The sequence below is a fragment of the Peromyscus eremicus genome, chromosome 20, assembly GCF_949786415.1.
Source record: "Peromyscus eremicus chromosome 20, PerEre_H2_v1, whole genome shotgun sequence".
Taxonomy (NCBI): Eukaryota; Metazoa; Chordata; class Mammalia; order Rodentia; family Cricetidae; genus Peromyscus; species Peromyscus eremicus.
The window spans coordinates 20,081,447-20,093,824 of record NC_081436.1 but is presented as its reverse complement, the minus strand read 5'-3'; the positions used below and the strand labels follow the sequence as shown (position 1 = coordinate 20,093,824).

Sequence of the window (12,378 nt, the reverse complement as noted above, 5' to 3'; positions counted from 1 at the left end):
AACCTGTTTCTGCCCTGGTCAGAAAGCAATGAAAAGAGAAATTCAAGTCTGACACTCCATACCTGTCACAGAGAAAGTCTGTCTACACAGGTCAGTGCTGTCCCTGGCGTTCTGAGAGCTCAACAGGGAAATAACAATCTCAAACCATCTGGGCTTAGCTGAGTTTCACTCAGCTAACCAACACCAGCACCAACAGGAACAAGTCGCGCTGGCCAAGCACCTACTGTGTGCCAGTTGACTGAATGAACGCCTCCTGTGCTCCAGGTACTGTGGTCAGGATTTCAATCAATGTCATCTGTCATCTAAAGTGTACCCTGAAAGAACCTCACAAAACAGGGTCATTTATTTTGCTCATTATACAATGGACGGCAATTCCAGCTAAACAGATAAAAAACACAGGAAGACAAGAGACCCCACAGAAGACAGTCCACATAGAAATAAGACTCCATGGAAGACAGTCCATACAGAAACAAGACTCCACAGGAGGTAGTCAACACAGAAACAGGACACCACAGAAGACAGTCCACACAGAAATAAAACACCACAGGAGACAGTCCACACAGAAACAAGCACCACAGAAGACAGTCCACACAGAAATAGGACATCACAGAAGATGGTCTACACAGAAATAAAACAGAACAGGAGACAGTCCACACAGAAACAAGCACCACAGAAGACAGTCCACACAGAAATAAAACACCACAGAAGACAGTCCACACAGTAATAAAACACCACAGAAGACAGTCCACACAGAAATAGGACATCACAGAAGATGGTCTACACAGAAATAAAACAGAACAGGAAACAGTCTACACAGAAACAAGCACCACAGAAGACTGCTCACTCAGAAACAGAACACCACAGGAAATGGTCCACACAAAACCAGGATATCTCAGGAGACAGTCCAAACAGAAGCAAGCACCACAGAAGAGAGTCCACACAGAAAAAAGATTCCACAGAAGACAGTCCACACAGAAAGAAGACTCCACAGAATACATTCCACACAGAAACAATCACCACAGAAGACAGTCCACATAAAACCAGGACATCATATGAGACAGTCCACACAGAATCAATAACCACAGAAGACAGTCCACACAGAAAAGAGACTCCACAGAAGATACCACACACAGAAACAAGACTTCAGAGAATATATTCCACACAGAAACAATCACCACAAAAGACAGCCCACTCAGAAACAGAACACCACAGGAAATGGTCCACACAAAACCAGGATATCACAGGAGACAGTCCACACAGAAACAAGCACCACAGAAGAGAGTCCACACAGAAAAAAGATTCCACAGAAGACAGTCCACACAGAAAGAAGACTCCAGAGAATATATTCCACACAGAAAAAGTCACCACAGAAGACAGTCCACACAAAACCAGGACATCAAAGAAGATGGTCCCCACAGAAACAATCACTGCAGAAGACAGTCCACACAAAACCAAGACTCCACAGAAGACAGTCCACACAGAAAAGAGACTCCACAGAAGACACTCCACACAGAAACAAGACTTCAGAGAATATATTCCACACAGAAACAAGACATCACAGGAAACAGTCCACACAGAAACAAGATTCCACAGAAGACACTTCACACAGAGACAAAACATCACAGCAGACAGTCCACACAGAAACAAAACATCACAGGAGACAGTCCATAAAGAAACAACCACCAAAGAAGACAATACACACAAAAACAGGATATCACAAGAGACAGTCTACACAGAAACAAGTACCACAGAAGACATTCCACACAGAAACAAGATTCCACAGAACAGAGTCCAATCAAAAACAAGACTCCACAGAAGACACTCCACACAGAACAAATCACCACAGAAGACAGTCCACACAGAAACAAGCACCAAAGAAGACAGTCCATACAAAAACAGGATATCACAGGAGACAGTCTACACAGAAACAAGTACCACAGAAGACAGTCCACACAGAAACAAGACTCCACAGAAGACACTTCACACAGAGACAAAACATCACAGGACACAGTCCACACAAAAACAAGACATCACAGAAGACAGTCCACACAGAAACAAGACTCTTCAGAAGACAGTCTACAAATAAATGAGACTCCACAGGAGACAGTCCACACAGAAACCAGCATCACAGAAGATGGTCCACATAGCTCCCCAGCCAGTGGGGGAAGGGATTGCCTGGTGTGACAGCCTGAGTTGATCCCTGAACCCCACATGGTAGAACTAGAGAACCTACTCCTGCCATGTTGTCCTCTGACCTCCACACATGTAGTGACTCTGTATGTGTGCATACACACATAGATAGATACATTAAAAGAAACAAAACAAACGAACATAAAACCCAGGGCCCTGCTGCCTTTCCCTCTGCCCTGGTAGCATGTGCTCTCCCTCCGCGACCTCTACCTGTGATCTGCTTGTTGGACATCTCCTATGGGGAGAATCACACTCTGTGTAGTTTTGCGTGTGTCTTCTTTTTTTGCTTAAACTTTCAATGTACATCCGTGTATTCATTCTTTTCACAGCTCAATCAAATCGCACTGTGAGAACACACCACATCCCTTATTCACAGGAGACACATTCAGGTTCCTTCTACTCTGCTATGAGGACGCATCATGCCATGTGAATGCTCTCATGTACTGTAGGCAAGTGCTCCACAACTGAGCTACAGCCCAAGCCTCAGCTGCTTTCCCATTGCTACCAACAACACGACAACTGCTGGTGTCCTACCCACATTCCTGACAGTCCTTCTATGCTAGGCAAAGACTGCAGACCCTCATGCATGCCAAGTGGGTCCTGTGCCACTGGCCCGGTGGTTATCAACCTTCCTAACACTGCAGCCTTTTAATATGGTTCCTCATGTTGTGGTGACCCCCAACCATAAAATTATTTTCATTGCTACATCATAACTGTAATCTTCCTACCATTATGGATTATAAAGTAAATAGCTGTGTTTTCCGATGGTCTTAGGCAACTCCTGTGAAAGGGAGAACCTCTGCTCTAGCCTGTCTTTTCTGTTGCCTTCCTGGATAAGAAGTGGCATCTCCCGACACTCTGCCACACCTGCCCTTCCTGCCCATGGCTCTCCAGGGCCCACTGCTGCTCCCCAGAGCCACCAGTCCTGTCCCTTCTGACTCACATGCCCGTGTGACACAAACTCAGGAAACTACACCCTGCGTGGCACGCTCACCCAAAATACAAGGTGTTTGGAAAACACCCCAAGTCAACCACAGACAACTCCCTCCCTACAGAGTCAAGGGAGCAAAGAAGGCTCACAGGGACTCCTCCTTGGGTGCGGCCCTGGCCAGGCCTTCCTGCTCCTTCCTCTTGTCCACAGCCTGGGCTTGCTTTTCGATCTCAGTGAAGGACGCGTTCGTCAGCTTCTGGGCTCCCAAGCTTCCTTTTTTGGCTCCAAGCTGGAACATATGTAAGATTTTATTCTACCCAGAGTTAAAACCTGTAACTGCAGCTGTATACTCGGAGATCCCTGGCCTGCTGGGCCTGTGACAAGCATTGCCTTAGTTCCCTCTGTGAGGCCGGCAGTCTGAAGGAAGTGCATAGAATTCATGGGATTCAAGGCAGTAGCCAGGACTGCCTAGTGAGGGGAGCAGGGGAGGTGGGGGTGCTCCCACCCCAACCCCTGCCTGCAGGGGTGACACTGTGGCATTGGTGGAATGGAGAATTCTTCATAAAACCACCCTCTGGTCCTCACAGGACAGAGATGTCCCTCAGAATCACCAGCAGGAGAGAACTCTCAGGGCATCTCAGCTGCAAGTTTTTCCATTTGGTCACAGGCAGAAAACAAGGTTTTCTCAAAATACCAAGTATAATACTCATTGAACAGAAAAGCCACATTTATTATATTATGGCTCAAAATAAGTAAGAATACTCTCTGATTAGGGTGAGATAGGATCCCAACATAGCTTTTTTATTTTTCTTTCTTTTTTTCTTTTTTAAGACATAGTCTCACTATGTAGCCCTGGCTGTCCTGGAACACACTCTGTAAACCAAGCTGGACTCCAACTCACAGAGATCCACCTGCCTCTGTCTCCTGAGTGCTGGGATTAAAGACATGTACCACCATACTGGTTTATGAAAGCCAGTACCATGTGCAATGAGTATATTCCAGTTAAAAACAGAGCACAGGATCTCTAGTTTTAGAGCCCGCTCCTGTATTTTTTACATAATATAATACTCACTCCTTTTTTTGCTTGATTTGGTTTCTTTTTTATAATAGATGAAACTTCTGTCAAAAATAAATAAATAATAAAGAGTCAGAAGGTAGAAATCATACATCATTTTCCTAGTCTAGTGTGTCTTATAAATAAGATGCCTTGTCTACGGTCTAGAAAACTCGGGTCTCGGCATGTTCTCAGGTTACCAGCACTTCATCAGTATGGAGTCAGGGTACAACTGTACACCACCCCAACTCAGAGCTCTGAGTTCCACACTAGAGAAACAGAGTCGGAGCTTGTCCCAGGACCTACTTTTCCACAAGCATTTAAAAACACTCTTCTGGGGCTGGAGAGATGGCTCAGTGGTTAAGAGCACTGCCTGCTCTTCAGGAGGTCCTGAGTTCAACTCCCAGCAACCACATGGTGGCTCACCACCATCTCTAGTGGGATCTGATGCCCTCTTCTGGTATAAAGTTGTACATGCAGATAAAGCACTCATATACATAAATAAATAATAAAACCTTAAAAAAAAAGAAAAAAAAAGAATTAAAAAACACTCTTCTGTGAGATGGTTCAGTGAGTAAAGGTGTTTGCTGCTAAGTTTGATGACCTGAGTTCGAATCCAGGACCCATATGGTGGACTCCTGCAAGTTGTCCTCTGATCTCCATACACATGCCATAACATGTACCCCACTCCGCAGATAAATAAAATGTAATAAAAATAATTTTAAAAGGAAAAAACTCTCCTATTGAATTATATGCATCAAGAACTCTAAAGCACAGCTGTCACCCAGGTGAGAAGAGGCCTGGGCTTGGGGTCCTTTCTCTGTGTGACATAGCTTGATGTCAACCCTTCAACACTTACTGTCCTGCTCCCCCATATCTGCAAGGTCCCTGGACCCCTTTCTTGGGGGAACCATTTTTATCACACTTCCTTATCAGACCTAAAGCGCTGTGACACTCAAAGACTACATGGTTATGTTATGTTCCAAAGCACCTGAGAATCCAAAAGTCCCTCTCTTAAACAGGTGAGAACATGTGACCTCTCGATGTCTGACATAGAAATCCAACACCCTTAAGTAAACAGTCTGCACAGATACAGATTGTACGTGCCTATTTTGTTTTGTTTTGTTTTCAGAGTCCCTCTCCAGGAGGGTCCACTGCCCCCGCCTGACCGCAGCAGGACAGTGCTGTACATTTCAAGCTGACACTGACCAAGGTGCCTTTGCTCTGAGGCTCTCCCCAGGGCCACCACCCTGCCTTCTCATTTACTCACTCTCCGGGAGGCAGCTGAGCGTTCCTTTATCTTTCTCAGCCGAGAAGCCAGCCTGCTCCTGTGGTTCCTTTTTCCATTTCATGTGTGGGTGTGGCCTGCATGTATACCTGTGTACCATCTGTGTGCCTGGTGCTCACAGGGGCCAGAAGAAGGCATCCGATCGTCCGAGATTAGGGTGACAGACTGGAACTGAACCCAGGTCTTCTGCAAGAGTAGCCAGTGATCTCACCACTGGGTCACCTCTCCCGCCCCTGTTCCCTGCATGCCTTCTCGGCCTCCTGACGCCTGTTGCTACCTTGGGCCTTGTTTGCTATCTGTGGCCCCTGGAAGCGCTGCCCCACCCTGTGCCATCTAAGCTCTGTCCAGCCTTGGGCTTCAGCGACATTCTGTGATGGGTTTTGGCCACCTCTGTCATTTGCTCCCAGGTGACGCTGCCAGGGATGGCAGTGAGAGCCTGGCATCCCTCCAACTTCAACCTTCAGATCACTCCTATGTGATTAAAAACCATGGCTCTCTGGCCCCAGCTCCGGCAGACTTTGTTCTTTCTGTGGAGCCTCATCCGATTAAGGAGAGGACTGCATTGTCTGGGGTAGGGGAGCCCCAGAGCTGGGCTAGTGTGCCAGGTCATGACCTCAGGCAATGAGCTCCCACTCCCGTCAAGATCCTTTCCTCTACTCCAGTGCCCCGACAACCAGGCAGTGACTGTGCCCGTCTTTGGTTTTCTTTTCTTTTTTTCTAAAGTTTGGTGCTGGGGAGTGAACCAGGGCTGCGGCAGTACTAAGCAAGCACCCTACTCCTGAGCACATCCCTGCTCCTTTCTCTGTGTGTTATTTATTATTAGTCCATTTATGGTTTTGTTACTAGAGTTAGAACACAAGGCCTTATCTATGCTAGGTAAGTGCCCTGTCACCAAGTTATAAAAACACATTCTTGCCAGGCAGGGGTGGCACACATCTTTAATCCCAGCACTTGGGAGGCAGAGGCAGGCGGATCTCTGTGAGTTCGAGGCCAGTGTGGTCTACAGAGAGAGTTCTAGGATGGCCAGAACTACACAGAGAATCTCTGTTTTGAAAAACAAAAAACAAAATGAAACAAAAACCCAAAACATATTCTTACTATCATCTTCATTACCACCATCACCACCATCACCACCATCACCACCACCATCACCACTGCTTGGTGCTGCTGGCAATCACTCCTAGGGCTTCGACAGCAGGCAAGTGCTCTACCACTGAGATAGCATCAGCTTCTTAAAAACAGGAAAGTGGGGCTGGAGAGATGGCTCAGTGGTTAATAGCACTAGCTGCTCTTGCAGAGGACCTGGGTTTGAATCCCTGCACCTACATAGCGGCTCACACTCATCTGTAACTCTAGTTCCAGAGGATCTGACCCTTCTTCTGGCCTCTGTAGGCTTCTGCGTGCACACAGTGCACAGACACACATGCAGGCCAAATACCCAGACACATAAAATTAAATACATAGATACTAAAACAAAATAAAGTCAAAACCAGGAAATGGCCCAGCTCTGTGCTGTAACTAAAGCCTGGGCTGGGCTTTTCCTACTGACTTATACACAGATCTTATCATCCAGCCACTGAGACACAAGAAGTATCCTGTGATTTATAAATTTCACAAAAATACATGCTTTATAGTGTTTCTTTAAAATACTACTTCTGAGGTTTTGTTTTTGTTGTTGTTTTGTTTTGTTTTGTTTTTTTTGGGGGGGGACATGGTTTCTCTGTGTAGACCTGGCTACCCTGGAACTCACTCTGTAGACCAGGCTAGCTTTGAACTCACAGGGATCCACCTGCCTCTGCCTCCCGAGTGCTGAGATTAAACGTGTGCACCACCATTGCCCGGCTTTTCTGAGTCATTTTCAATACACAGTTATATATTCTGGTTTTAGAATTATGTTTTGGTGACCCAGGGAGAATAAAGCCTTGGGCTCGGGGTACAGCTTGGTGGTAAGAGCCCTTGCCTAGTATACATGAAGCCCTGGTTCCACTCCAACACACACACACACACACACACACACACACACACACACACACACACACACGCACACGCACGCACGGCACACTTCTATGGTGGGAATAAAAAAGCATGCAAATCCCCTAGTGCAGCAGACTGCAATCTTCGGCCCTAAGAAGAGAAGAGTGATAGACATGTAGTGTGAAAGGATACCCGCGCGGGGAACTCTCTTCTTCCATTGCTCTGCTTTAAACTCCTACTGCACCTGTCTTAGAACCTGTTCCTGCCTCTGAGGAGTTTGAGAGATAATGAAAAGGTCCAGAAGGTTTAGTTATTTTCCATCAGTGTGGCTACTTTCCAATACATAAAAATGCAATACACATCAATATCAGATTATAATCCCTTAAAAATGAGACACTGCTTTGAAGTTCAGAACACCGAGAAAACGCTGAGTGTCTGATGGAGGATGGTGCCCGGGCTCTGAGCTCGGCTAGCGTGGGCATGTTTGTGAACCAGCCTTTGCAAGGTGCACAGCCACAAGGGCTACATGAAATTGCAGCAGCTTTGCCTGGTAAAACTCAGTTTTGGGTTCAGTCACAATGTTACAACTGAGGCTGGCAGAATTCAAAGATGGATCCCGGGCCCTCAGCATATTACCTACAGCAGCCTTCCCTGGGGCGTTCAGACCTTCCACACTTGGCCCTTGTTCTGGTCCACCTGAAAATGGAAAACACCGACGTTAAAGCAGAAAACACACCTGGCAAATTTGCCTTTGAGTGTGAGATATTCCACGTTGCTCAGTCCTGGGTTTCTCACCTGGGGATGGCAATCACCTTGCTTTTTAGCTCAATGATCTAGTTCGTCATTCCATTTTTACTGTGCTCATGGCCAAGCTCTACCACTGAGCTACATCCCCACCCCTTTCATTTTCATTTAAAGACAGGGTTTCACTATGTAAATCAGACTGGCCTCGAACTCACAGAGACCCGTCTGCCTCTGCCTCCAGAGTGCTGAGATTAAAGATGTGTGCCACCTTGTGGATCTTCATTTTTTTAAATATATTTTTTTTCTTTCCAGTTGACATATAATAATATTTATGAGACACACTGTGACATTTCAACAATGTGTACAGTGTGTAGTGGTCATGTGTCATATCAAACACTACCACCTCTCTGTGTTAGACACATGTGAAACCTCTCTACTATAGGACAATGTGAACAGCTGTAGTTAAGATGCTGTAAAGCAGGACAGTCATTCCCCTATCCAACTAGACCCCTGGATCCATTACCAGTCTCCCTACAACCCGCTCCCTGCCACAAGCAATTCGATTGAAACCTGCTGTTCCAGCCGGGCATGTTGGTGTCCTCCAGCACACAGGAGGTGGAGGCAGAACAACCAGAAGTACAAAGTCATCCTCAGCTACACAGCAAATGTGAGGTAACCTGGGCTACTCAGGTAGGTCCCTGTCTTAAAAAAAAAAAAAGAAAAGAAAAGAAAAGAAAAGAAAAAGACATTGGGCGGTGGTGGCACACACCTTTAATCCCAGCACTCGGGAGGCAGAGCCAGGCGAATCTCTGTGAGTTCGAGGTCAGCCTGGTCTACAGAGTGAGTTCTAGGACAGGTACCAAAACTACACAGAGAAACCATGTCTCAAAAAAAATAAATAAATAAATAAAATAAAATAAATAAATAAAAGACAAGAAAAGTCCATTAAAATGCAAATGCCAGCACTCGGGAGGCAGAGGCAGGCGGATCTTTGTGAGTTCGAGGCCAGCCTGGTCTACAAAGCGAGTTCCAGGAAAGGCGCAAAACTACACAGAGAAACCCTGTCTCGAAAAACCAAAAAAAAAAAAAAAAAAAAAAAAAATGCAAATGCATGTTTAAAACAATGGTTTTTGTTTTGGTTTGTTTTGGTTTGGTTTTTTGAGACAGGGTTTCTCTGTGTAGCTTTGAGCCTTTCCTGGATCTCGCTCTGTAGACCAGGATGGCCTCGAAATCACAGGGATCCACCTGCCTCTGCCTCCCGAGTGATGGGATTAAAGGCGTGTGCCACCACTGCCTGGTAAAACAATGTTTTTTTAAAATGAAAATTAATGGTCTTTTCAACTGCTACCATTTAGAATTCTACTTTGTAATTTTTTTTGGACAGGGTTTCATATAGCTCAGGTTGGCCTTGAACTCCCTAAGTAGTCAAGGATGACATTGAATCCTGACCTTCCTGACTTTGCCTCTCAGTGTGTGTAAGGTACTGAGTTACCTATACTGCACATGGCAGGCACATGTACTATACAGCTCTCTCCCACTGGACACATGTCACATGCAACCCAACGGGACACAGCAATCTCTAAAACAGGGTGTACCTGCTAACAGGGAGACAAAGTACAGAAGGCAGTGTGTTGGGCGTGGCCAATGGCTGCACCCGGAGCTGCACCCCCAGGAGAGAAGGGAGGGCAGGAATGGGGGAGGATGCCAAGCTGGACTCCGTCTTTCTCCAAGGCTTCTCAACCACAGGACACAAAAAAGCAGTCCACATAGCCGAGCAGTGGTTGAGCACATCTTTAATCCCAGAACTTGGGAGGCAAAGGCAGGTGGATCTCTGTGAGTTCAAGGCTGGCCTGGTCTACAGGGTGAGTGAGTTCCAGGATAGCCAGGGCTGTTACACAGAGAAACCTTGTCTCAAAATACCAAAAAGGAAAAAGAAAAGAAAAGAAAAGAAAAAGGAATCCACTGGTTGTAAACCATAGACAGATGAAAAGCAGCCATGCTGGGGTTACCTTAGAGCCATGACCCACGGCTTCTGGAGTTGCTCTCTCCTACCACCCTTCCCATGACAGACAGTGCCATCCATTTTCAAAATTGCCTTATTGCACCCCAACCCAAAGGCTGGTGCTGAGCCTCCACAAGCCAGCACGTCTTTCCTGGGTCCCACATCCCAAGTTCTCTGCTTGACTGTCAGAGGTACATTTTATTGTTAATTTACTGCAACATTCAGGCCGATGAAAGATGCTCAGTTTTAGAACAGAGGTGCGGCACCTAGGTCATTTCTAATGCATAAGTGATTGATATCATACTTACAATAAGTACACAGCGGGTATGGTGGAGCACACCTGTGATCCCAGCACTCGGGAAATAGAGGCAGGAGGATCAGAAGTTCAGTGAATTTTCGGACAGCCTAGGCTACATGAGACTACCTCAAAAAACCATCAAATAAATAAAGTTCTACAATATAATCACCAAGGGTGTGTGACTTATTAACTGTGAAATACTTATTTAACAGTTTTAAAACTGAAATCTTAGCCAGGCACTGTGGCACATACTTTTAATCACAGTACTCCAGAGGCGGAGACAGATGGATATCTGAGAATTTGAGGCCAGCCTGGTCTACACAGAGAGTTCCAGGACAGCCAGGACTACAAAGTGAGACCTTGCCTTAAAATTTCTTTAAACTAAATTTAAAAAAGAACCCTGAAATCTTGTTTTCTACTTTAAAAGTCCACATTTCAATACTGTATCCAAGCAGAAACTAATGATCCAGTTATCCTATTCTCTAGTTAACATCTTGATGGGAACCTTTTAGAATGTCTTTTGAGTCCATCGGCTAACACAAAAGGGTTTCCATTTTAACTTTAGTAGTTTCATCCTGGCCACTAGACCACAGAACAGCATTCTCTGTTGACTTCATGAACCCCACCTTCATCTTTTTCGGGAGTCGTTTCCATGGCCCACGGTGTTACAGCAGCTGGTTCTGGTTGTGCCGACGGCTGCATGGTCCCAGGGACCTGCACGGGGTGAGAGAGGTCTTTAGCAGGAAAGCAAGGACTCATCACTAACAGCAAACCGGCCTGGGGGGCGGCAGCGCAGGAGCCCCTTCTGAGCATGGGCTTGTGGCGAGACTCAGCCACGCCTCAATGTTCAAATGTCTCACTTTACCCACCATTTTTTTTGGAGACAGAGTCTCATGAGTTCCAGACTGACCTAGAACTTGGTACTGTGGCAGAAGATGATCCTAAACTTCTGATGTTTCTCCTTTCACCTTCCAGTGCTGGGATTACAGATGTGCAAGACAGCATCTAGATTATGAGGTCGGGATAGAACCCAGGGCTTTGTGTATGCTCTAGCAAACACTCTACCAACTGAGCTACATTCCTAGCCTCTTCCCTAGGGTGTAAATTTTGGAATTTTTGTTTTTGTGAGACAGGGTCTCATTATGTAGCCCAGGCTGGCCTCAAACTCAAGGAGATCTGTCTGCCTTTGCTTCTTGAGTGCTGGGATCAAAGGCGTGAGCCACCACACCCAGCTGGAATGATTTCAGATTTATGCAAAACTGATCCAGATCATACAGAACACTCTATGTACCCAGGCTCCTCTGCACACCTGTCAAAGTAGGAAATGATCAGACAGGACAGGCTCTTTAGGGGCACTGCATCCATGACAATTTCCTCCTCCCCTGGGGCCGCTCAGGGACCCAACAATGGGCTCTCAAGCCTCTGCAGCTTGTGATCGTTTCTGCTGGCCTGGAAGCTTTGGAAGGATGCTGTCTAGTGCTTCGTAGCTGCTTGGTTTTCCCCTTGCTTGTGTCAACACGACTCAACACTGGAGACAGCCCCCTGAGTTGGTAAGGTGATGGGGGCCGGTTTCCTTCCATCTGCACTTGAGGAAAGGCCAGCAGAGCTCCATGTCCTGGAGACTCCACACACAGCTTAGAATCCCAGAGGAAGACCTGGCCCTCCCCCACCCATGCTGTACTCCCTGAAGTCACATGGACTCCTGATGACAGACACTCTTAGGGTGGTAACCAAACACTGACTTCGTGGTTCCGACTGCTGCACCGGGGGCTCTTTCAGCCTGCCTATGAGTCCTTCAGACAAAGCCCCATCCGTTCTCCCCAGCGCACCTCACTTTCTAGCTCTAGCTCTACAAGATGGTCTGCACATCTGGCTCAGAAAACCTCAGTGGCCATTT

General features: G+C 46.4%; 1 protein-coding gene across 1 annotated transcript in view; it reads right to left on the bottom strand.

The window, feature by feature from the left end:
• The window catches only part of Arfgap3 (ADP ribosylation factor GTPase activating protein 3), a 48,402-nt gene that overhangs the window by 14,960 nt on the left and 21,064 nt on the right, over positions 1-12,378 (bottom strand). Inside the window, exons 6-9 of the mRNA XM_059246962.1 lie at positions 11,108-11,195; positions 8,074-8,133; positions 4,194-4,240; positions 3,271-3,410 (exon numbers count right to left, since the gene is read on the bottom strand). Coding sequence (XP_059102945.1) covers positions 3,271-3,410; positions 4,194-4,240; positions 8,074-8,133; positions 11,108-11,195 — 335 coding nt within the window. The remainder of the gene's footprint in view (positions 1-3,270; positions 3,411-4,193; positions 4,241-8,073; positions 8,134-11,107; positions 11,196-12,378) is intronic.